The 24,937-nt window shown below is 45.7% G+C and overlaps 3 protein-coding genes across 6 annotated transcripts in view; all 3 read left to right on the top strand.

Annotated features, from left to right (window-relative positions):
* The window catches only part of LOC102903077 (protein VCF1-like), a 32,489-nt gene extending 20,794 nt beyond the window's left edge, over nt 1–11,695 (top strand). For all 3 annotated transcript variants that reach the window (XM_015989069.3, XM_076562434.1, XM_006995630.4), the window contains exons 2-3: nt 295–391; nt 11,409–11,695. In XM_015989069.3, coding sequence (XP_015844555.1) covers nt 295–391; nt 11,409–11,642 — 331 coding nt within the window. In that variant the 3' untranslated portion in view covers nt 11,643–11,695. The remainder of the gene's footprint in view (nt 1–294; nt 392–11,408) is intronic.
* LOC143266776 (protein VCF1-like) overlaps nt 1–24,937 on the top strand; it is a 463,727-nt gene that overhangs the window by 48,950 nt on the left and 389,840 nt on the right. The window lies entirely within an intron of this gene.
* LOC143266722 (protein FAM156A/FAM156B-like) lies at nt 293–24,931 on the top strand. 2 transcript variants are annotated; one of them, XM_076562433.1, is made up of 2 exons: nt 293–391; nt 22,212–24,931. In XM_076562433.1, exon 2 carries the CDS (start codon nt 22,335–22,337, stop codon nt 22,947–22,949), a length of 615 nt encoding a protein of 204 aa, XP_076418548.1. In that variant the 5' UTR covers nt 293–391; nt 22,212–22,334; the 3' UTR covers nt 22,950–24,931. The 2 variants fall into 2 exon arrangements, with proteins under 2 accessions (XP_076418548.1, XP_076418547.1); XM_076562432.1 differs by lacking the exon at nt 293–391 and adding an exon at nt 19,185–19,207.

Raw genomic sequence — 24,937 nt, 5'->3', positions numbered from 1 at the left:
ATTTGATTATAACATCTTTATGTTTTTGGTTCCAAGCAGTGGTTCACATTAAGATTCTGATTGGGGAACTTGAACTTGGGCTTTGGGTATACGTAGAATTCCTGTTTGACATGTTCCCTCCACTGCCTAGTGCCATCTGCCTGCAGAATCTGAATCCATCAGAGCAGCTCTGACTGCTGGATCCCCAGACAAGGCTGTGGATTTGGGTATTAGTACGGGGCTGAAAGTTAAGCACCCGAGAGATCAGTTGCTGAATGATGACAGATGTTCCTCTCCCTTTAAAACCCTTTTCAGGAAAAGGAGAAGAGATGACAAGGAGGAAGACACCCACCTTCCCCGTCATTCGAAGAGGAATAAGAAGGACCAGGCCCAGGACCCGCGTGCTATAGAGGTAGGAACTATGGCCACCCAGCTTCTCCACTTGACTCCTTGCCCGCTCTGTGGTCTTCATTTCCATCTCCATGAGACTAGAGAACCCTCCCAGATGTCCTCGGGAAGTCTTCTCCTTGGCTGCAATGGCTTTGAGGCAGAGGAGGATTTTCAGTATTGACAGAATCGTGATTTCACTGTGCATCACAACAGAGACAGGGCTGTCAGAGAGGCTTTCCTAGGCACAACCAGGAGGAATGGGGTTCCAGAAATTCCTCCACCTTGCAAATGAGGAGGGAGACTCGAACCCCTTCTGCAGTTAGGATAGAAATAAACTGCAAGAACAGAGAGGCATGCTACTAGCTACACTGCTTTCTTGCTTTCTCCCTGAAAAACCTAAGAGCCAAGTGGGGGTTGTGTGAAGGGATTTGGGAAAGCTTTAGTGATGCTTGTGCTGAAGAGCTGGCATTTCAACCTCAACAGACTTCACTTTAACAACCAGTAAGTGGTAATGCAGCATGGTTTGAATGGAAGCATAACTTAGTGAGGAGGGAGCATTGTAAAGGGTTGCTGGACAAGTCTCATCAGGTAATGAGTAAGTATGGCTCAATTTTTCCTTTCCCGAACAAGAGATAAAAGGCCTATCAACAGGTGCCTTCCTCTGGGACACAAACACAGGTAGGTTTTGGATAAAATGTACCCAGACTTACCCTAGTCAAGCAAGGAGTGTTCTTGACCCACTGAGTTTTCTGTTGCATACAGTCACCTAAATATGAATACTGGCCTTTGTTTCCAGGTTAGCATCCTTAGACCTCCATGTGTAAATCTGCTCCCTGGAACAAAGGTATGAGACATGGTAGTGCAGACATAAGACAGAAAGCTTTGGTACATGTCTGTCTTCCTGATAAAGAACAATGGCTTCACAGTGTTTTCCTGATGGCTGAGTAAAAGAAGAAATGGACAGTGTGGATCATTAGTACAGATGCCAGACCTTCACTCTGCTATTGATCACATGGGAACTGATGCTTAAGTTCCAAGGAAAAGAGCAGTTAAGACAAATGGGAAAAATGCATTAAGGGCCTCTCACCTATTCTGGTTAGACTTCTGAGCATCCTTGATTTTCCCCAACTGTTGGGACTACAGCTCTTAGTGATACCACTGTTTTATGCAGGGTGAGTTAGGTGTCTGCTGGAATGTTTGGTAGCCTCTTACATTTCTTTCTGGTGTTAGCAGTTTGTGGTCCATGCTGGTTAGTTTAACTACCAGCCTCACAGGACATGGAACCACCTGAGAGGAGCATCTCTTTTTAATACTCTTCTGTATTCTTTGAAAGGTCATGCATGGATATGATATTTCTTGATCATCTTCACCTACAATCTCTCCCTGCAGCTCTACCCTGGACTCCCCCAACCAATATTGGTCTAAATGTCAGAGCCTCCTTTTCACTGTGTGTGCATGTACCTGTTTAACCCACTCTGTCCAGCTAGTGCTTCTGAAGTGTACAGAGCCTTGGGGTGATCCACTGAGTCCAAGGTAACTGACCAGGGGCCATCTACCAAGAGAGAAGTGACTCTTACTTTTCCAGCAGCCATCAGTGGCCAATAGCTCCTTAGCTGGAGGTACAGCCACAACAGCACCTCCCAGGGGATTAACCTGGCTTCATCATGTTCAGATCTTGTGCAGATAACCACAGCTACCATGGGTTCCCATGTGCAAGAGCCATACCATAACCAAGGGACAGTGTTTCACAGCACTCCTTCCTGTAATCTGGCCCTTACATTCCTTCTGCCTCCTCATCTGCAATATTCCCTGAGCCCAATGGCAGGGGCAGGTGGCTGTAGATGTCCTATCTGTGGCTCAGCACTCACAGCTGCTTAGTGTCAGCACTTTGAACAGTTATGTGTTTCCACATTGACCACTACTCATTGCAACAAGAAGCTTCTGAAACCAGTGTTGAGAGCAGTGCAGACCTATGCATGCAAACATAAATATTCAGAAGGCAGTTTAACAACATAGCCATTTAGCAGATCAACAGTAAGTCCACCCCCAGCACTTTGGAGGAACTGTGGGCTCACTAATAATAGGTTTTGACTATGTTTACAGTGCCAGGCATACACTCACTCATGTGGAGCAGGCCTCAGATCCAATCAGGAGAAGAATTGGTTAGCCCCAGGCACAGAATTGCAACTATTCCACCAGTAGATGCATCATGCCTGGCGGGCCAGTATTATACCATACAGGGTCCAGCAATGGGTAAGATCACTTATGTCTTTTCCCTCATGACAGCCAGCATATATACCTTCTCGGGACTATGGACGCTGGCCAGCTGGGAGAGTTTCTTGGTGAATTCAAGACTGATTTCCCTGTGACCTGTAACAGAAGTGTATAGTGTTTTGGCTACAGGGTCCTACCATCTTGTTCTGTTGGGCAACCAGGAGCAATGGCAATAGCCTTCATTATTTGGTCACCTCTGAGGCTGGCCAGACAATAGGGAGGTAATTTATGTGCCATGCGGAGATTTTACTTAATGACCTTCGGCTTTTGGGAATACCATTGTTCATCCACATGCAGTATCCTTGTTCAGAATAGCATGCATGGGGGCTGGAGAGATGGCTCAGTCATTAGTATTGTCTGCTCTTCCAGGAGACCTGGGATCATTCCCAGATCTACATGGCACATCTGTCTGTAACTCAAGTTCCAGGAGATCTGACACCTTCACAGACATACATGCAGGCAAAACACCAATACACATAGGATAAACGAATCATTAAAAAATAGTATGTATGAGCTCATTTACCATCTAGTGTATCTCCATAAAGCTTGTTCATACATCCTTAGTTTTCCTTAGCATGTCCACATCCTGCCTTCTAATCTCCACTCCTTTCCCCTATTCTCACTTAAACTTTAACCCCTCCTATTCCCCTCACATTCTTTCATATCACATGCCTTCCACAACCTCCTCTTGTTACATATATTTTACCTGGGGTCTAAGGCCATGGGTTCTCATGTAGCTTCTCTCTGCACACTTCATTTTGGTTAGCCCTTACCCCAACCCCTGCTTTTCCCATTCCCATCACTCCAGAAACTACAAGAGCCCTTCAAACTCTAGGATTTCTGCTCTCTCCATTCATTTTGCAAGTATTCTGCTATTTCCCGTCTCTGCAAGCAGACGTCCCCCAATGCAATGGCCTGTTTCTAGTTTCTTGGGTTCAAAATGGACACCACGATAAGCACACAAAACAAAATATTCGAAGCCTGGACCCACATAGGAGTGAAAAGATGTGGTATTTTTCCTTTTGGGGATTGGGTGACCTTACTCAGTCTAATTTTTTCCAAGGTTGTTCGTTGACTTTCATATAGTCCTCCTGAGGAATTATTTCAATCAGTTTGGGGTGCGTGTGTGGGGTATGTCTTGATTGTTGGTGAATGTAGAGTCAACCCATTGTAGGTGGTGCCACTCCCTGGGCAAGGCACCCAGAATGTATAGGAGAAAAGGAAAGCCAGGTATAAGCAAACAATCAAGCAAGCAAGGATCCCTGTGCTTTCTCTCTCTGCTCTTGACTGGAGGTGAGATGCTGCTCTTAAATTCCTGCTTTGACTTCCCTGAAGTAAGGGATGAAAGCCTGGATCTGTAAGTCAAAGAAAAACTTTCCACCCTGAGTTGCTGTGGGTCAGGGTGTTTTATCACAGCAACAGAAATGAACTGAGTAGGGGCCATTTACATCGCTCTTGATTTCTTTGTATGATCTGGAAGACAGAACATTAGAGGGTTCTGAGTCTCTAATTGAGCCAAAGAGATGTCATTAGTTGTGTTGTCAAAGCCTAAGCAAAGTGGGTATCCCTGAAATGACCTTCTTGCAAGATACATTCATTGAATGGGTGTGCATGGGGTGGGAGAGCCTGGCCATTGATGGCCCAAAAGCTTGTAGACACTTTAAGAACCCTTGTCCATGGAGCATGCCCAAGTATGGCAAGAACTCTCATGTGCAAGTTCACGTTAGAAGCTGAGTTGTGGATTGAAGATAATCATGTCCACGTGTTTTCTGCAGGTGAGGCTTTCCTAGTCATCTCTTGTTTGCTTTGTTGCAATCCATTCCCTTCTTTCACACAGATGAGGTGAAATAGCTTGTATCAGAGGTTGAATTTTTCATTTGAAATACAGCTTAGAACTCAAGGTCTGGCCCAATTTTACCTTCTGATCTTCAGAGAGCCTGGATTAGACTACCTGCCCACAGAACTTCGGACATGAACGTCCTTCATTCCCTTACTCATTAACAGAGTAGCAGTGATTCTACAGTCTTCTGACTCAAGAGAGTGTGCATCCTTCTGGAGGGATCAGAGAAGGTCGGCCGCCAGTGCAAATGTGAGGAGCCTCGGGAGTTCTAGTCTAAAGACTTCAGTGGGCATGGTTGGGCTTGTCAGTTTCAGTTGTAAAAAACAGCATCTAATTCCGGAGGTGCAGTAGGTTTAAGGGTGAATTTTGTTACACTATTGGGGTTCAGAAACAAATGTCTCTCAGGTATACAGGAATGGAATTGCACAGAGAGCTGGGGTTGAAGGTAGAAAGATCTTGGATTCACTTGCTTTTCACTTAGGAAGCATTTTCCAGTTCTATATCATGAATACACGTGGATTTCCATTCAGTGTTTGTGATGCTGTTCCATGATCACATTGTTCCTATGGCTTCCGTTTCCATTTTCCCGTCATTTGTATCATTAGCCAATTGAAGGTCTCTTTCCACCTCCTGCAGAGCCTGGAGACCTGACATCCTCCTTCCAGGTGCTGTCTTCCTTCTCTCCTGTGATTCTAAGCTGCTGTCTGCATCCCTGCCACCATTTCTCTGGCAGTTCCTTTTCTACAGCTGCTCACTGCACCCTACTTTCTGCAGCTGCCCCTTCCTTGGCCATTGATTACACTGGAGAACTCAACCTGGGGAGCATGCTAAACTCAATCCCGGGAATGTATGTTTACCCAGCCAGGAGTCCTCTGCAGTGGCTGGGATGTTCTTGTGTGTATGTACAGAGCTCTCAGCGACTCTTTCCTCCTCCACTCTCTGGGTACCAGTGCATGTTCCATGTGTTTCTGCCAACATCATCAAGATGAGCACAACCTGTTTGGGGATACTTAGAAAAACTGTGTGGGTGGCCTCCGTGTTCTTTGTCCTCTTTCCCATCCGTCCATTAGAATATCTGTCTGTTCAGCTCAATGGAGTTCTCAGCATGAAAGCCCAGGCCTCCACATGTTCTTGCCATGACGGCTCTTGTGCTTTCTATGGCTGGAGAAATTCTGTAGGGGTCACACACCCTCATCTTATCATCATGTGTCTGCCTCTCAAAATCTTCCTCACACACCTGAGCTCTTGTTCTGCCTGTTAATATTCGCCTGTCCTACACTGGCTGGCGCAGGCGCCTTTTATCCTTTCCTTCAGTCATTTATAGAATTCTTTCAGATCATAATATAATTATGTCATCTCCCCCTCCCTTTGTCCCCTGAGACCCTTTCATACACCCCTCCTTCTTGCTCACTGTCAAATTTTTGGCCTCTCTTTCTTTAATGTGATTACACACACACACACACACACACACACACACACACACACACACACACACACACACACACGCAGTGACTGAAAAATAAAGTCACTATAATCTTACTAAAGTCAGTATAACCTTACTTTTATGCATGTCTTCTGGACTGAGCATTTCGTATTGGATAAGCAGATGGTGTGCTCTTTTCTCTCACTGTCCCCTTAGATGCCTATAGGTTTTATTTTTGTTTCCTTTTGTTTTGTTTTTGAAGCATTGAGTGACTCAGGCCTTCCTTGTCCACTCTGGCACATCTGTTACAGTTGTTCTTCTGTTCATGCTTAGGCCCTCTTGGTGGTGAGACTTTATGGGTGCAGTTCTGTCATTCCTAGAAGACAGGCTCACTGTAAACTCCATGATTCTCTGTTCTAACAATCTTTCTTCCCTTCTTCCACTATTTTCCTCGTGTCCATTGTGAGGTGGCTCCACAATTCTGCATTTTCATTAGTTGTGCTTTTTCTTTCATGGTTCTGTCTGTTGCAAAAGGAAGTTTCCATCATGATGCATGGAGACCACACTTCTCTGTGGGTATAAGATAAATGTAGTTAGGGAATACGCTGTCTTGGTAAAGTGGCAGTTACTGTTTCTCCAGATTCCATTACTACTTCTACCCTTGGGTAGTTGGCTAGGTTTCCTGTTCCAGGTATGATTTCCCTCCTACTGATCAGGGCTGAAGGCTGATTAAGGGTCTGCAGGTTACCACTGATGTTTGTGCCACAGTTGCACCCTTAGGGTTATCTGACCGTGTTGGTTGTTGTGGTTCACAGGCTTCATAGCTGGGTAGGACTGCTGGATGCATCCCTCTTTTGCAAGCTTGTACTCAACAATGTAGTCAGCCATGATAGCTAGTCCACAGGGAGGAGGCTTTCGGGTCAGTTCCAGCTTAGAGGCCTCTGGGGACAGGATGAGATTCCTGCTCCATTAGTAAATACACAAGCATGTGTTTGGGTAGATTGGGCATCCCAAGGGCATGTGTCTACCCAGGCATTCTCTCACAAGTGCAGCCCAAGTGAGTATGGCTCTGAGCCTACTGAGAAAAAAGCACCACAGGTGATTCTCTGTCCTGTCCTCAAATAGAGCTCTACCTGTTCTCTGCTGGCCACACAGCTTCTTTGGCTCTGAGGCAAACATGCAGACTTTATTAAGGCCTTGAACAAAGTATAACATTGCCCATGCACATGCACCTGGGCCACATCATCATTGTTTAGCACACCTGGAATCTTTAAATGGTGAGGTGTTCTTCCCCAGATTCCTATTAAATATGATTTTATTTTATAGAGTCTGTGGACCTGCAAGTGTGTGCCCAAAACAAGTCCTATGTATGTGGAGAGTGCAGATAAACAACAGTGGACTTTGTGTGGCTGGAGAGATGGCTGAGCAGTTGGGAACAGTAGCCTATCTTTCAGAGGACATGGACATCCATCCATACTGAGGGGTTTCCTTCCACGTGTAACTCCAGTTGGAGGGCATGCATCCCCCTGTTCTGACCTGCACAAGCACCTAAGTACTCATGGTGCACATAGCATATACTCAAGAACACATGAATCAATCAATCGTTTTTTTGTTTTCAAGACAGGGTTTTTGTGTAGGCCTGGCTGTCCTGAAACTCATTCTGTAGATAGGTCTTGCTTTAAACTCACAGAAATCCAACTTCCTCATGCTCCAGGTGCTGGAATTAAAGGCATGTGCCACTACAACCCAGCCAATAAATCTTTTTTCCTAAAGGATTGGGTTTTGTACTTGAATGGGTGTTCTGAAGAGACATTTCTGGGACCAGTCAGTACATGCTATGAAGCATTCATAGTCAATAAAATTTTGGACAGTCTTGAAGCACTTCAGGTCTTTTATGTTCTGGGAAAAGAAGTCCCCTCTGAAACTGAGGTGTAGGAAGGTGAAAATATTTCTGCTATGAAGAGCAGTTTGGGCTGTCAATAGGGCAAGCCGAACAAGCAGTAAACCAATTCACAGTTGGTCCTGCATCATAACTATTTCTTAATTCAAAGATTCCTGCTCAAGGTCATTCTCACAGCACGAGTGTTACATTGTCCAGGCCCTGTAAGTGGGAGGACTCCTGATTAGATGACTAGCCACTGTGGATGGAGAAAGCACTGCTGGGGAGTGGGAGGTTAGTCTGTCTTCACCACAGAGGAGCACACTGAGCACTCTTCCCAAGGTCTCTTCTCCAGCACTACACTTCATTTCTCTAATGTCTTGTTGGAAGTCAGGAGGAACTGAGTCTCACTTAGATTTTCATTGGCAGTGTGGTAGCATTCTGTGATTCAGTTACTTACAAAGTGAATCTTTGTCTATAAACCTCTTGCTATAGATGAGATGGAAAGTAAAGATATCCCAAACATAGAAATTATGTTTTCCTGTCTCAAGCTGTATAAGTGTGTGGTAGTTTGAATAATAATGGCTCCAATAGCTCATATATATAAATGCTTGATCCTCAGTAGCTAAATCCATTTGGGAAGGATTAGGAGGTGTGGCCTTGTTGGAGGAGGTGTGTCACTATGAGGGTGGGCTTCTTGAGGTTTCAAACCCCCATTCCATGCCATTCACAGTTTGCACTTGCTGTCTGTCTGTCTGTCTGTCTCTTTCTCTTTTTTTTTTTTTTGCCTCGTTGTTGTTTGTCCAATTATAAGCTCCCATGCCTGCCTTCCTGCTGCCATGCAGCCTCCATGGTGGTCACAGACTCTAACTACCCTCTGAAACAGTAGGTCTCCAAGAGCGCTTCTGTAAGCCACCTTAGTCATGGTGTCTTCACAACAATAGAAAGTAACTAAGACAACATTAGTGTGTTTCCGACTAAATTTTAGTGTTGAGTTTTATTACCAACCCATTAATGCTTTGAAACGACTTGAGAATTAGACATCCCATAAGAAATCATGAACATCTTCTATATCACCAAAAACACAACTGTACCCTCCTTGTTACCAGAAATGGGCCGGAAGACTCTATTTAACTACTAGAAATAATATCATTTAGATGAATTAGATTTTTTTCAGACTTCTTTCTGTTGTTCATTCTTTTTACTTGTCTTCCTGCCTCTCTACCTGTCTGGCTTGCTATTTTGGCAGATTCTCAATACACAGCTAGGACTGGCCTGGAACTCACTTTGTAATCCAGACTGACCTCCAGATCCTCCTACCTCTGCCTCCCAAGTGGTGGTACATCAGGTATGTGCTAATATGCCCTGCCAGTTACTTCCCTTATAAAAACTGTTCAGTGATTTCTGGTTGTTAATATTTGGAACACTGATGTTGTAAAACCCATCAATGACCATTATTTTAATAATGATGCCTGTATACAACTGAGGTAAAAATTTTATGTCAACTAGAAATGAGAGGTTGGTCATCTATTGTTTTCTTCTCAATGGCTCTGAAGAATTCCATTCAGGGCTGTGAATTTTTCTTTATGTTCTCCTAGGCAGGATCTCAGGTGGATAAAGTTCACCTCAACATGACTATTTTGCTGAAGATGATCATAACCTTGACATTCTGATCCTCCAAAGTCCACCTGGTTCTACACCAGTGCTTCTCAGCACCTGGTGTGTTAAACTGGGCTTCAACCCAGTATTTCCTGTGTGCTAGGTGATCTCTCTACCCATGTCACCGTATCCTCAGCCCCTTAATGTACTATAACCCCTCTACATATGATACTATAAAATTCATGTCACAAGAGTGTAAACCAAATATGCTCCTGTTTCTGATGGTTCCCCTACTTGCCATATTGTTCAGAATATAGTGCAGCAGAGAAAAAGTAAGAAAAAGGAAGAAAGAAAGAAAGAAAAGAAAAGAAAAGAAAGAGAAGAAGGAACCCACACCAAATAACCAAGATAGGAAATTACCTAAGGGAAACCAGAGTGTGTACTGCGTGATTTTAATCAATGTGATAGGTTACATGGCTTTTGAGTGTTTATAAGCAAACCATACAGTAGAATTGCTACATCTAGATTTTTACACTGGAGGCCTTTAAGCGGTATAGTTTGTCTGGGTTCCTCTGAGACCTCTTTCACAAGCATAGCCCTTAAATCCATGGAAAGCTATTTGACAGTCACACGCAGAATCACTTGCCTTCTGTGTCTCTTACAGTCTTTGAATGCATGAATCTCATTGCACATATACTGCCATTGGCTACCTGTGGGTGATGTAGTGAGATGAGGAGATCCACATGACCTGAGAATGACGACACATGTTGATGTCTGTCATTCTTACAGCTACAATCATGAAAAATAGCCTTATAAGACATAGAATACCACTGAGCGGTAGTGGATCACACCTTTAATCCCAGCACGCAGGCGGATCTCTGTAAGTTTGAAGCCAGCCTGGTCTACAAAGCGAGTTCCAGGATAGGCTCCAAAGGTACACAAACAAAACAAAACACCAAAACAAACAAACAAACAAACAAACAAACAAACAAACCCACATACAATACCAATATTGTTCACCATTTCTATTCAGATAAGGGTCATTGTGATCACCTCCTCCCCCTTTGAAGTTCTTAAGATTAAAGGCAAGCAGTCCATGAGTGTGTGCATAAGTGTGTGTTCCTGTACTCAAGGTGTTGTTACCCAAGGTCCCATGCATGTGAGGACAGTGCTGTACCACTGAGTTACATTCCTAATCTACAGAATTTCAAAATAAGTCTTTTTTTTTTTGTTGGGGGGATCTCACAAGATATCATCAATATGACAAAGTGAAGTTATTTCTGTGAAAGACAACATTAAGAGCAAACACACAGTATAGAAAGCACACTGAACCACAAACAGGAAACCAAGGGGTGTTAGTCATTAGATGACTAACAATGCTGAGTGTTGGCATACAGCTGTCATTTAAAACTATCAAGGCATTTGGAGATATGAGTGGAGCCTTGAATTGCTATAGGAAGAACAGTTATGTCCACTCTTGAGGACAGGTACGGAAAGATCCTGTTATTTGTGTGTGTACCTGTGCAGCATGTGTATATATATATATATATGTAAATGGAGCTTTTCCCATCATTTCTTTGCCACATTGGAACATGGACCTGCATTCCATCTTAGTTGTTTCATCAAATCCCTATCACAGTCTGCAGCATTGATTGCTGCTTTCTCCTGGAGGTTGGGAGCACACTTCCCTGGTGCAGGTAATTGGAATGCACGGTACAAACAGGGCCAGAGGATATGTGGACGCATTTGGAGTGAGAAAGCCTGTGTTTGAACCCTCTCCCTGACATTCCCAGAGACTGGCCTTTGGGCCTGTGGGACATCTCTTTCCTGTTCTGTCAAATGGGTACCATTAACCACCAGCTTGAGCTATAGTGCTGCTGTGAGAAAGGAATGAGCTACCCAAGTGATTGCACTTTATAGACTGTGAAGCCTTTTGTAGAGTGTGATGCCAGTATTCTTCAAGCTGACCAGGAAATATTGACAGTATCATAATAGCCATCCTCCTTCTGTCTTTCTCCTTCCAGTCGTCAAGCAGTGATAATGAAAGGATCCACAGCAGCATCAATAACCCCAACAGAGAAAGTGTACCAGAGAGCAGCTTAAACCAGAACATTGCCGAACTTAACTCCAATATCCCTGAGTTCTCCCACGAGGACTATGCATTGTTCCAAGGTCATGGTCCTTACTCCCACATTAACCAGATCTTGAAGGAGGCTCACTTCTACAGCCTACAGCAGAGAGGACAATCTCCGACATGATCACCTAGGCGTCCTCCTCCCTTGTTTATAAAAAACAATGGCATTCACATAAAGCAGTCTTGGCTTTTGTCTGTATTTTCAGTAAGAGGTCAATGGGCATTTGTAATCTTTTGCTGTTTGCTCCACCACTGCGATTTCAAAAGGTCCTTCATGACAGTTTGATATGTTTTCTGTCAAGTCTGGTGTCCAGTTCATGTTAAAATAGCAACATGAGGACTTTTCCTGATACTGAACGACTTATATATCCAATTCGGGTTGGGTTCCGAGTCACTCATCTAGGGTCTCTGTGTTAAATGTTGTTTTAAAATGTGACTCCTTCTGAAAAGCTAAGTGGCCCAAAAATGAATGTGTGGTTTTCATTAAAACTTGAAAGAAGAAACAGCAACAAGAGACAAGCCAACACCAACCGGTGATGAGCATTGTGTAGGAGGGAGAATGTGACTGGTTCTCATTCTGAAATGAATGACAGGGCCGCTCCTCAGAAGGGAGATGTTCTACAGAAATCAATCTCTACTTACAATGGTGCCAATGTCAGCCCATGCAGTTGTAAATGTGAAGCCTGTGTCTAGTAACTGCACTCTTTGTATTCCAAGGGAGAAGCCTTCTTCCTTTAATGCTCCTGTGTGTGCCCTTCATACCTTGTGCAAAGGACTTGTAATTCTGTCCGAAAAGTGCATAGCAATGCCGTGGCTTAAGTGCAAAATCTACTTGTGAACTGCTTATGTATTGTTCCTTACAGTTCCATCTATTATGTCTAATGTTGATAAAGTCTAAGCTACTGGACATGATATCTGACTCAGAAGTCTTGTAAAGCTGGGTGGGATGAGTGTCCGTTGTATAACAAGTCTTTCATGCGGAAGAGGGCATGTCACATCATCAAAATCCATACAGTTGTTTGGGGCAGGGTGGGCTAGTGGAACAGTGCCTGTTTACCCTGTGGCCGACCCCAGTAATGGTATAAATATCAGCACAATTCCTGTGGCTTGTGATGAGTGAACTGAGGCACCATTAGAAGAAACAGGCAATGCCACTTAGTGATGGATCTATCCCTGAGTTCAGTCATATCTAGCTACCAATCCAACCTGTGCATGGACTCACTTCTTTAATGCTTACACTTTTTCAGTGGTCAGGTAGATGATCAAGGAATCAGAAGGTCTCATACAACCTGCCCTATATCTGTGAGGGCTACAACTTGTTTTAACATTTAATGGGAATAGCCTTACTCTGTTTGCTAAGCAAGCTCTCTATAAAGGGAACTACATGCCATGCAAAGGACATTTTTGTTTCTCATGACATTTTTTTATTCATTTCACATACCAATCACAGATTCCCCCTCTTCCCCCTCCCTCCCCTCCAACATTCCCCCTAACCCACCCCCATTCCTTCCTCTGAAAAGGTAAGGCCTCCCCTATGGGGAGTCAGCAGAGCCTGGTACAGTCAGTTGAGGAAGGTCCAAGCCCTCCCCTCTGCATCAAGGCTCAGCAAGGTGTCCCACCATAGGCAATGGGCTCCAAAAAGCCACCCTATGCACCAGGGATGGATCCTGATCCCACTGCCAGGGGTTCCCTAACAGAGACCAAACAAAGGACATTTTTTTTTTTTGGTTTTTCGAGACAGGGTTTCTCTATGTAGCTTTGCGCCTTTCCTGGAACTCACTCAGTAGCCCAGGCTGGCCTCGAACTCACAGAGATCCGCCTGCCTCTGCCTCCCAAGTGCTGGAATTAAAGGCGTGCGCCACCACCGCCCGGCCAACAAAGGACATTTTTTAATGGCTCCTGTTTCCAAAGTTGGAGAAGCAGGTCTTCAGGAGAAGACCCTAGTGTTTTTGGCAGGCAGCAGTTAACAGATACTTGGTTAACATTTCCTCTGTAAGAGTAACGCAAACAATCCAATAATAAAGAGGAGAAGGAATCTGAAATCTGAAACTGCATACGTGCAGCACAGTTCCAGAACACCTAAGGAGAATACCGCAGGGTGAAGTCTACAGCAGGCTGCTCTCCATCAGTAGGCAGCTCTAACAGACATGCAGCTGAGATCTCTTGGGGGATAAAGGTGCTTTTAACCTAGCCTGACACCCTGAGTGCAATGTCTCACAGCCACGTGATGTGGAGAGAATGGACTCCAGAAAGTGGTCCTCTGCCCTCTTGAAAGCAAGTTTTCTCTGTCTATCCCTCCCTCCCTCTGTCTTCCTCTCTCCCTCTCTCCCTTTCTTCTCTCTTCCTCTTCTCCTCATATTTCACCAGGGTTAGCCTGGAACTCTCCATGTCAACCAGGCTGTCATGGAACAGAGGTGGACAGCCTGCCTCTGCTTCCAGTGTGCTAGGATTCACTGTTTGTGCCATCATGTCTGATCTTTCTAAAACATTTATTTGTGTTTGTTTTTAAAGTCAGGCTCTGACCATGTGACCAAGCTGGGACTGGAATGACTGTGTACCTCCAGCTGGACTCAAAGTCCTGGAAATCTGCCTGCTTCATCTCTTGTCCTGTGACAACACCTTACTGTCTTTTGCAAGTTATTTAACTGGTTATTACCAGCCTATGTCCCAACAGATCCCAAGTCCTTATTGGAATGGTGTAACCTCATCCTCCACAACGGTCCCTCATGTAAAGTACAATTATTTTGTAAGTAACCAGCAGGCAAGAGAAGGGATCCTTTTCCACTGAAGAATCAAGTAGCTGGAACAAGGAAAGAAGGCTTTGCCAAGTGTGGTATGAGGCTTGTTTTTAGGGAGTAAGGACCTAACTGGCCTCTAGGCACAACCTAGTATGGGCTACACCCCAGTGAGTTCCTCCCAACACCCCTTGAGACAGAAGTAGGGTGAGGTTTAGAAGTCAGAGGCAGGGAAGGAAACTTGACACAAGTTGTCCATCCATGGAATCAGATTCTGAAGAATGTGGCAGGAGTCCATGAGCAGCTTAAGACATAAAACTGCAGAGAAAGAACACAAGAGTTGAAAACCAGGTCTTTTCAACTTATTACAAGCTCCCTCTCCTCTAATGTAGGTGGGCTGTTGTAGGCAAGGCCGGGTGATTCTAGACACTTCATCAGGAGATGCCCACTCATGGCATTGTGCAACTAGACAGTATTTAAGCCTAGTGATGCCATCCATGATGTGTACAGTGGACCAGAGACTGAGAACAGTCTCGCTCTTCCTTTCTTCTGCTCTCTGCTTCTCTGTCTGCCCCACCTGCCTCTCTCTCACACACACTGTCTCCCTCCATCTCTGATCTTCACTCTCTCTCTAGCTCTCCCTCCCTCCCTCTCTCCCTGACTTTACTCCCTCCATCTCCAAATCAAGAACTTTGACCTGAAACCCACATCCTCTGGTGGTTCTTCATACACAACTACTATTAGATGCATGGAGGAATTCAATGTCTTTAGTCGGGGTGGGCTTGTCTATTCATGGCCACAGACAAGAGGGTATCTTGACTCAAGTTATGCAAGAAGGAATTTGAGGGACAAACTTTATGGTGGCCTTGTTTGTACCCATTGAATGATGCCTGGACAAGTCCTAATGGGCAGAGGAGTTTCTCATGTATTCCTTCCTGGATGTCTTATCACCAGCATTATTGTGAAGTTCCTCGGTTGGGCCACTGGCAGATGGCACTGGCTTCACTTTGTGATTTTTCACATGGGAGACATGACAGTCACCTGCATATTACAGTCTTCATTCTATCCTTTCTACCTACTCTCACATGGTCCCTGCTGCAGATTAACGTGATCATTAGATCATTTCCTCTGCAGAATCCTTTTCTGTCTACTTGACCACAACACAGAACAGACTGAAACAAAGGTCACTTTGAGCTCTCCATCAAACCCTAACTTACAGGATTTTCTGAACTCTTGTGCCATTCTCTATATTATCACCATTTTCCCATATCCTGTAAGATCTGTGTAATAACATCATTTGTATTCCCACCAATTGAGGCAGATTTCAGAGCTGACTCTAATTAACAACTGTTGTCCTGTAATGCTTGGGAGCAGTTGTGTGTAATTTTGGCTAGGTTGTTTTCTAAAAAGAAGTAATGGTTAAAATTATGAACCAAGACAAGAGCGGGGGCCAGGGGAGATCCAGAATTCTTCACAAGGTGAACCCCTCAGTCTGTCTTTCCGTGTGTGTGTGTGTGTGTGTGTGTGTGTGTGTGTGTGTGTGTTTCTTTAAAGTAAGAGAGTTTGATAGGGACCATGTGCATAAGCATGGCACACCTTCTTGACCTTTGTGAGAGGTCCAGTACGGTTACAATTCTGATTGGCTGGCCTTTGCCACACTTTCGGCCACTGTATTTTGATATGCTGAGATTTCCTGTTGAGCAATCAAATTTAGTTGTCAATTGTCAAAACACCATAGCACATACGGGATAAATGTAGCTAAAAAGGACGAGCCGATAATTGACGGCCCTCTGGAGAGAAACAGTACTGGTCATTTTTTCTCTTGGAAGAGGAAAGTTGTCCAAGGACTTGCCTTCAAATAGAAATGAAAACACAAGCCTGCTGGTGGATGCCTGTAATCCCAGATAGCTGGGAGGCTGTGGCAGGAGGATGACAGGCTCTAAGGCAGAGCGACAGACTGAGTTCAAGCATAGCCTGTGTAGAGCAAGTGAGACTTTGTGTCAAAAGAAAATTTCAAGAGAAGGCTATAAATATAGCCCAGTGGTATCTTATGCCTACTATATATCAGGCCCTAGGTTCAATACCATGTACAGACAAAGCAAGCACACACAAATAAATAAAACCCAGTAAAGTGTCCATAAGTTTTATGGAATTATTTCCTATGTAGGCATCTCTCAGGAGTCAATGTAAGTATGAGATCAGATGGATCTTCTTTCCTGCTAGTGGAAAGTTACAAAGAGATGATGTAGCACACAGGACAACATGCTGGTAAGTTACTCAACAAATAGGACTGGATGGATGCAATCATAACCTCCATTGCCACTCTCTTTTACAATGCTTGATCTGGTGGTATCCATGTGACCCAGCACTGGACATTAACTTCCTACTGCTCATCTTAAGCATAGACTGGAGTCTCCTTTATGTTCTGATGGCCTTCATTGTTGACGTTGACTTGACACAAGCTTGGTGATTTCTCAACTCTCTGAGTGGCCTCGGATGCATATACTTAAAAGCTAACAGTCTCGTATAGACTGGCAGCATCTAGTCATGAACAGGACTGTGTTTACTTTGATACTGTTGTGGTTATGTGGTGGTCCTTGGGTATGCTCTATAGCATACTGAGGTTAGGCCCATGTTCGTTATGTGATATGCTTCCCTAATGCCTTAGACTGATTGCATGGCATTTTTATGCAGAGTCCATGCCTCTAGGTGTGTCAAAGACAGAGACTGAATCTCCACAGTGAGGAACTATTGAGTCTGTGGGCCTCATCAAAGGAAAGATGAATCAGAAAGGCAATAGTCCAGTTGAACCTACAATTTAAACTCTAATTTCCAAAGCAGTTGACCCACAAGGTCTGAAGCTGAAACACTACCTGGGGAGCCACTATTGGCAAATGGACCATGCCACATTCCACTGATGCAGGCAATAATAGGAGCCATGTGGTGTAGGTTCTCAATCTGGATGGAGAGTGACATGCTTGATCTGTTTGCTAGGATCTGGTCATCTGGAGGGGACTGGCTGTTGCTGAGAACCTACAAGGGTAAAACTCGGGAGCACATTGTGTGGAACTACTGGAGATCAACTTTAGGAATCTTTTATCAAAGTTTAAAGAAGAATGCTCAAGTCAAGTGTAGTGAGGGCAGGATTTCCCCCATCAATCAGAATGCCCCCATTCCCACTGAGAAACGTGTAATTGAGGCAGAGAACTAAGAATCCAGTAGTGAGCAATGGGGATTTATTTCCATACACTGGGAGAGCCATGTTCTCCATTTTCAGCTTAAGAACCTAGATGCCTTGGTAAGTGGTAGAGATAGGCAGATTGGTGTCAGCAAGTCTCTCAGGCAGGATCTTGGGAGGCAGAGGCAAAAGCATCAGGACTTGGAGGCATGCCTTGGTTGGCTGCCTAATGAGATCCAGGCCAAGTGGCAAACATTGCACACACGTAGCTTTCATGTGAGAGTGGGTTTATAAGCGTGGAAGACACAGACACATCCACACATATTCATTAAGCACAGTGGCCAATTCCTATAATCCCAGAGGGGGCAGAGCAGGAAGATGGCCAGGAATTTGAGATCATTCTGTGCCACATAGTGAGTTTCTGGCCAAACTACACTACAAGTGAGATCTGAAATAAAAAATTAAAAATAAAGAATACATTCATAAAAGCGTTTAAAATGAATGCATAAACCTGTGTGTTCTGAAAACGGAACTTTAGTAAGTTAATAAGGACATATTCGGCTTTCAGAATGGAGCAGCTACAGTGGGTAGTGGAGCCGTTGTCCTAGTCTCCTTGCTTTCATGTAAAGGACACCCGCATACACCCCAGGGCCACCGATATCCTGTTACCTGACTTGATGATTGTCTGCCAGCACAGAGCTTCCAGGACAGGGTAGCTACTGTTGTAGGTGGGAGCACCAGGGTGACTTGTGGTGATACTTCATTTGTATGTTAATAAATAAAGTTTGCCTGGAGATCAAAGGGAATAGCAATGCATTTTAAGGTAAACACAAAAGTCAGGCAGTGGTAGAACATGCCTTTAATTCGAACACATGGCAGGAAGGGTCTCTGTGTGTTGAAGGAGACACTGGGAAACAGCCAAGCATGGTGCCACATATCTTTAATCCCAGTGCTAACCATAGAGACTCGGAAGTCTGTATAGACATGCAGTAACAGGAAGTGAGGTAGCTGTGCTAAGAGCCAATGAGAGGGCAGAACAGCAAGGCAATAAAAGCCTGGGTAGACAGGAAGTAGCTCTCTTGGGAAGCTAAGGTGGCATGGTGAGGTTAAGGTTTGCTGGTGGCTCTCAGTATTTCCCTAATATCTAAGGCTTTCACCCCTATTTTTGGCTCTGTGTTTCTTATTTAATAGGACCATTTAGAAATTCGTCTAGAGAGACTCAGTCATCAGGACGTGTTTCCTGAAAGAAGGGGGACAGCAGGACTGACATGAGACTATGCTGCCACTTTGCTGTCCTTAAACGATGGTGTGGCTATGTCACCCACTGTATTTCATTTCCTTTTGCCTTCTGCTTCTTAGTTTAGCCACACCACCAAACCTGACATTTGCATTGTGGCATTTTCAAGGCCTAGTTTTTGGTGATCTCATCTCACTAGTGCTGTCCACTAGCCCTGAGTGATATGTCTATGCCAAGGGGCTTCAAATGCATCTGCCTGGCTGGCCTGGAACTTCTCTTCTGCCACATCATTAATATCCCCTCCCAGCAGGTAGAGACCTTGCTGGTTTCAAGCTTGCCAGTCTAGAGCATGTCCCACTTGCCAGTTTCAAACATGATCTTACTGTCCAATAGGTATGGAGCTCTCAGGCTTGCTCTTCCTTTTCATCCAACCTCAACACCAGGACCCCAACAAGTCCTCTCTTCAGTCCTCCACCTGGAATTTGTCCAGTAAGCTGCAGCTTCACTAGTGTCCCATCAGCCTGTCTCAGCTGGACTTGGTAAGATTCCCACCCTGGCTGTTGGCATCACTTTTAACCCCATCAAGACATTTTGAGGTCCCATTGAATTCTTAAACGAGTAGTTTAAGGGCTTTATTCTCTTGTTCGAATCTGTAGAATTCTCTGTATGATTGGGCGTATCTATAGAAATACTTCTTCGAACACAGTTAATGAATGGTGCTAAGTACCGGTGGCAGTGCAGGGATACAGTGAGGGACTGGCATGCTCTCAGCAGACACAGCAACCTAGCCACTGCTTTAAAGGTCATGTGCCCACACCCTTGCCCTTGCCCCACAACGTTTGCTTCATGAATCCGTGTTAGCCGCTACATCTTTAGATTCATCTTGTGACACCTTGCTTCCCACTTCAAAACCCTCAACCACACTGTCCTTGTACCCAGAATCTGTTCCAAACCCCCACCAGCCCTTCACACTATCCCAGAGGATTCCTAGTCCTCCCATAACTGGCAATGCAAATGTTATTACCTGCTCAGGTATCCTGGGGTTGCTTTGTTTGGTTTGTTTTTTGTGCCACCTGGTCCTGAGATAGATAGGAGTTTTGTTCATGCATCAAGACCAAAGCCAAATAATATTTATTTTTTGAGTGTAATATCTGCCACCCCCAAATACTCTGCCTCCCGGATAAAAGGATCCATATGAGTTCACAGCTCAGCTCCTAGAGCACCTGTAAGTTCCCCATGAATATCACTTACTGAGCAGTAGACAGAATGTGAGTGTCCTCACCAGAAACCTGGTCTCCAGTATAGACTAGAGCTAGTCACACTGCAGGGATGGAGGTGTCAGCAGCCTTCGGCAAAGATGAGCCTTCACATGGGTGCCCACAAAAAACATGGCCCCACTCCTCCAGTTTCTTGTGGGATAGCTAAATGAGAACAGTGTGCACTCTGCATCCCTCATTCCCGCCCAGCCAAGCCTGCCTCTTCCTCTGTTGGAGGTGGAAACATGAGAGCCCCTGACAACACATGGTGTGTCAGGTTGAGCTGTGGAATGGCTGTCTTTCTGACGGATGGGCCCTCATAGGCCTGGTAAGGAGGGCTCCTCTGCGGTAGGGACATAATGCATGTGCAGAGATCCATGCCTTGGTGAAGGGAAAGTTCGTGTTTGAGGAGTAACTTGGTTTCCTGTGAAACCATTGTGTCCAGGGAAGAACCAGGAACGGACATGTTGGGTGAGAAAGGTACGCATAGCGTTCTGAATATCTTGAGAGGAGGACCTTGATCATCAAGAGGGAGGACATAGTCCAGAAACCCGCTGTGCTGAAGATGGGCTGTCACCATTAAGCCAACCATGTTGGCAGTGATGATGGCTGCCGTTCGCAGTTGGATGAGCAGAGGGAAGTGGAGTGGAAAGGACAATGACCTTGGAGCTGTGCCAGGGACCTTCTCCAGTGACTGCGTAGAAGAGCAAAAATCAAGTCCAGAGGAGGTGAAAATGCAGTGGTCTGTTTTCTGATGACTTCCATGAACAATGTGGGACTAGTTTTTCTCTACTAGTCTCTACTAGTCTCTCCCTCACTTTCGTTCCTTCTCCCGCACCCCTCCCTTCTTGACATCCCTGGTGTCTTTGAATTTCCTGAAGCTCGTGCTCAGGAGGCTGCAAGATTGAATGGCAGCTGACTAGCAGTGCTGCCCGGTGACATTATTCAGTATCTCCTTCCTGGGAGCAGTTTCGTCCCTTCCATGCAGGAGCAAGCTTAACTTGATCTCTCTCTCTCTCTCTCTCTCTCTCTCTCTCTCTCTCTCTCTCTCTCTCTCTCTCTCTCTCTCTCTCTCTCACACACACACACACACACACAGTTGAAAAAATACTCAGAATGTCTTTCTCCAGTTATCTCTCATGCCTTAGCATGGGGAGCCTTCCTGAAGGCTGCCTTCCTCAGCTTCCACAGTTCTCTGTCTTTCCTGAAGTGTGCAGAACACGCAGTCACTTGGGACAGAGCATGGCCACCTCTGCCTTGCTGCTATCTGCAGGCAGAGGTGTGACTCCCATGTCCGAATCTATGAGCCACGAAGCAAACTTTGCCCTCTTTCACTGATGGCACCTTTTCCCAGGTCGTTCAATGCCCCTTTGGTTTTACTTCCTGCCTTTCACGGTCCTTGCTTTTCCCCTGGGTGAGCAGATTCTTCTGTGTAACGCAACAGTTTGCAGCTCTCAGACATGGTTCGGGGAAGCAGTTTGCATGCCCAAGTGAAAGGACAAAAACCCTGGCCTTGCAGAGTGCAAGAATGGAGTTTGGCTATGGTCATCACAGGTCAGCTGATGCGTAGGTGTAGGAATACAGGAGGTAAAGGCAAGACCATATTCATGCAGTTGAGCAGTAGCTGGCTCTGAGCGCTACATAAGGACATCTGTGGCTGAAACTTAATGCTAGGCAACGTTTACTTTTAGGCTTTTGTCTAAGGTCACATGTTGCTACACAGGAAAGAGCCACCTCAGAGTCAATGAAAGGCCCTTGCCAAGATTCTGTCATTCTCATCACAAGGAGGGAAATTTGGCTATGATCTCAGTACATGCCATGGAAGTCTTCACAGAGGCCACTGAGCAGGTTCTAGGAGAGCATGGCAAGCCAATGATGTGTGGGGTGAAAATCAGAGAATGGTGAGGTACTAGGTCTCAAAACCTTGTAAGCTCATAAAAAAATCAGCCCTATGGATTCATGTAGACACATCTGGGAAGAATGGCGATCGTTGTCCATTCATTGAGGTTGAGTTGCCTTTGAGAAAGGGGCGGGGAGTGAGGCAAGAATCCATGTGGTTCACCATATGATCCCTTCCTCATGAGCTGTCAGGCATGAGAAAGTACCAGCTGCCATCCCGGAATGCTGTTGATGTACCATGACCTGTGCTAAGCTCTCTGGACATGTGTCATCTTGTGTAACCCTCGGAAGAAGCCTGGGAGGTGGCCCTATGTTGAAGATGAGGGACAGACAAAGTGAGGTGAATAATCATGGGCTTTCTTTCTTCTCTTCTCACCTCTTGTTACAGTCTGGATTTTCCCGGCTGCACCCATTCCTCCTGGCTATCGCCTAGTTATTCCACAAGTCTCCACCTTCACTTTTCCTCCTGGAACCAGGGCTCAGGGTGGCCTCTGCCTCAGACTAGAGCCCCATGGATCCGCTGCAGAAATGGGATCCAATGTCGATTTCCATGCCCTCCCGCATGGCCACTGTGACAAGCTCCCAAGAGGCCTCAGCAGGCTCTCAGCCTTCCTCCTCAGAAAAGCTAAGCCTGGGCCTCAGTGGCCTGAGCCTCTGCCGCAGGCCTGCCTCAGTTGCCTCTGCTCCTTTGTCAGAGGGACTGCTCCAGCAACAGACCCGAGAGAAGGCGGCCCTGTGGCAGCAATACTGGGAAAAGCAGGGCTTTCCTCAGAGGAAGAAAGTCTTCCTGAGACACTCGAGACGCTGGCACCGCGATCACATGGCACCTTACCTGCTCGAAAGGGATCTCAGAGGCTCTCCCTCAGGTGACAGAGCTCAGAATCAGCTCCGGTGCCAGGGCCACGTGCCGAACATTGCTGGGATGAGCGGAGACAGGAACAAGGCTCCCAACCCCCCGTCCTGGGAAACGCTGGTACAGGGCCTCAGTGGCCTCACCCTCAGCCTAGGAGCCAACAGAGCGAGCCCCCTGCCTGAAGCGCCTGGGGAGCAGCAGGACCCAGAGCAGATGCTCCAGCTGGAGAGGCAGCAGGAAAGCATGAGGATGTTCCAGAGGATGCTCAAGTAGAGGATGGAAGAAGGCTGCCGAGCTGGCTCCCAGAGGACAGAGGTGAAAACGGATTCAGACAGTGCGGCACAGCCAGCTCAGGGGCCCAGACCCTGTGAGATCAAGGCAGTCAGTTGCCTTTGGATGAGCCCCAACACTGTGCTATGATGGGAGTTGTCCTAGGAAAGGCTTCAACTTCCCTGCTTATGTCTTTAAGCATGCCTTTGTGGGTATGGTGGTGTGTGTTAGCCGATACAAAAGAAAACTGGGGACCAGGGATCCCTGAACTGCCATGTTGTGATTCACACACAGAGAGTTTTCACTCATTTTTCTGGGAACTCAGTGCCCCCCATCTTCCTTTTAAAAAGAACCAACATCGTCTCTGTGTGTATATGTATATATGTATATGTATATATGATGTATATATAAGACATATATATGTCTTCTATATGCCTTCTTGATCTCAGTTTATTGAGTGCCCCAGAAAAGGGCTTACAGATAGGATGGGATGCATGTTCTGGATAGCAGGGGCAGATCAACTTGCAGCTTCTAGAAGTTGAAGCAAGGGAATGAAGCTTAAAGCAGCTAGCTACCGAACGCACTGTATTGGGTGAAATACCCAGGGTTTGAACCTACATGGAACAGGGAAGAGTCCCTCCTTAGCCATACCCATTTCTGGATCTCTGCAGGAATTCCCTGTTGTTCACTCAATTATTGCCATAGCAGAGGCTGACTTGGAATTTCATAACTGCATCACAATCAACCCCCTGCCTCTTCATCTGCTCAATGAAATCATTTAAAGACATGCAGCCAGGTCAAGAGAGACGTAGTCTCATGTAGACGAGGAGACAAAGAGATGCTAAGGTCAAGTGTGCATGCTGGGGTCAGCATGGACAGTCTGGGGAATGGGCAAGGACTGTACTGAAGGAAGGATTGGGTGGCATCATTATAGTGCCGGACATTGGTGTACATAGCATTATCACCAGAAATTGGTGATAAGTGGCGAATGTCATAAGGACTGTCTTCACGAGTCCCATGTTTTCCAGTAATGACAGTATAAATAACCGTGGCCTGGGTATACACGTATTATAGAGAGGAAGCTGGGAAGGTCAGTTTGCCCTTAAGTTTTCTCTTATAGGTCAAGGGCCAGCATTGGAAAGTATTCCATGGGTTTGTTAGTGGTAGTGTTGGGGATCTGTGTGTGCTCTGTATCTCTTAGCTGCTAAAAGACCCTGATGATTCAAGAAAGCAGATGGGAGGGCAGAATGCACCCCTCGAAGAATTGACAAGAGGCCCAGCCTGTGACCTGCCTATAGGCCACACAGGTGGGGTGGGCTGGCACCTTATTCAAGTGAGGGGGTTGGCCATTGCTCCGGGTGGCTGCTTAGCAACCGCTGTGCAGTGCTCAGTGTATAACTTCTCAGTGCTAGAGGGAGCTGTTGGAAGCTCGGAAACACATCCCTGCCAGCCATTACGGGTGCCTCGATAGCTCTGAGTGTGACGGCATCCTGTCAGGATAAACCTTGTCTACTGGGCTACAAGGGGAGCCTGTGAGACATGTTCCTCACTGTGCTCTCTGTAGCCCTGACTTCTCACGTGCCCCCTGACCTGCAGTCACTGGACAGGGCACCTGGACCTCTGTCTCATCAGTGGTGTCAGGGCCTACAAGTGGGTTTTACCTCCCCCAACATTGGAATGATTTGCTCTTTTCAAGGCTGTAGTGTCCTGTGCTTGCACCAGACGCCGTGAAATGCCCTGTTCCAAATGTGAAAACATGTTCTCTTCTGTGACCAACTGCCTCCTGTTGTTAATGTGGACTGGAATGTCATCATGTCGTTTTGTCAGGGATTTGGGGAGGTGAGGAAATTGTGTAGTGGTCTCCACCCTAATCCAGGAGTCAACTTGTTTGTTCAACACATTTTGAGTTTTGTAACACATGGTCTAAGCCACACTACTGATATGTGATGAGTTAAATTTCCAGTACAATTAAGTTTTCTGTGTTACTTTAC

The sequence above is a fragment of the Peromyscus maniculatus genome, chromosome X (assembly GCF_049852395.1).
Source record: "Peromyscus maniculatus bairdii isolate BWxNUB_F1_BW_parent chromosome X, HU_Pman_BW_mat_3.1, whole genome shotgun sequence".
NCBI lineage: Eukaryota > Metazoa > Chordata > Mammalia > Rodentia > Cricetidae > Peromyscus > Peromyscus maniculatus.
The sequence above is the reverse complement of the archived record's forward strand: the minus strand, read 5'-3'. Positions and strand labels throughout refer to the sequence as shown.

Bases quoted from the DNA above. Each gene is read 5' to 3' on its own strand.
- LOC143266722 (XM_076562433.1), top strand. From the start codon at position 22,335: ATGGATCCGCTGCAGAAATGGGATCCAATGTCGATTTCCATGCCCTCC.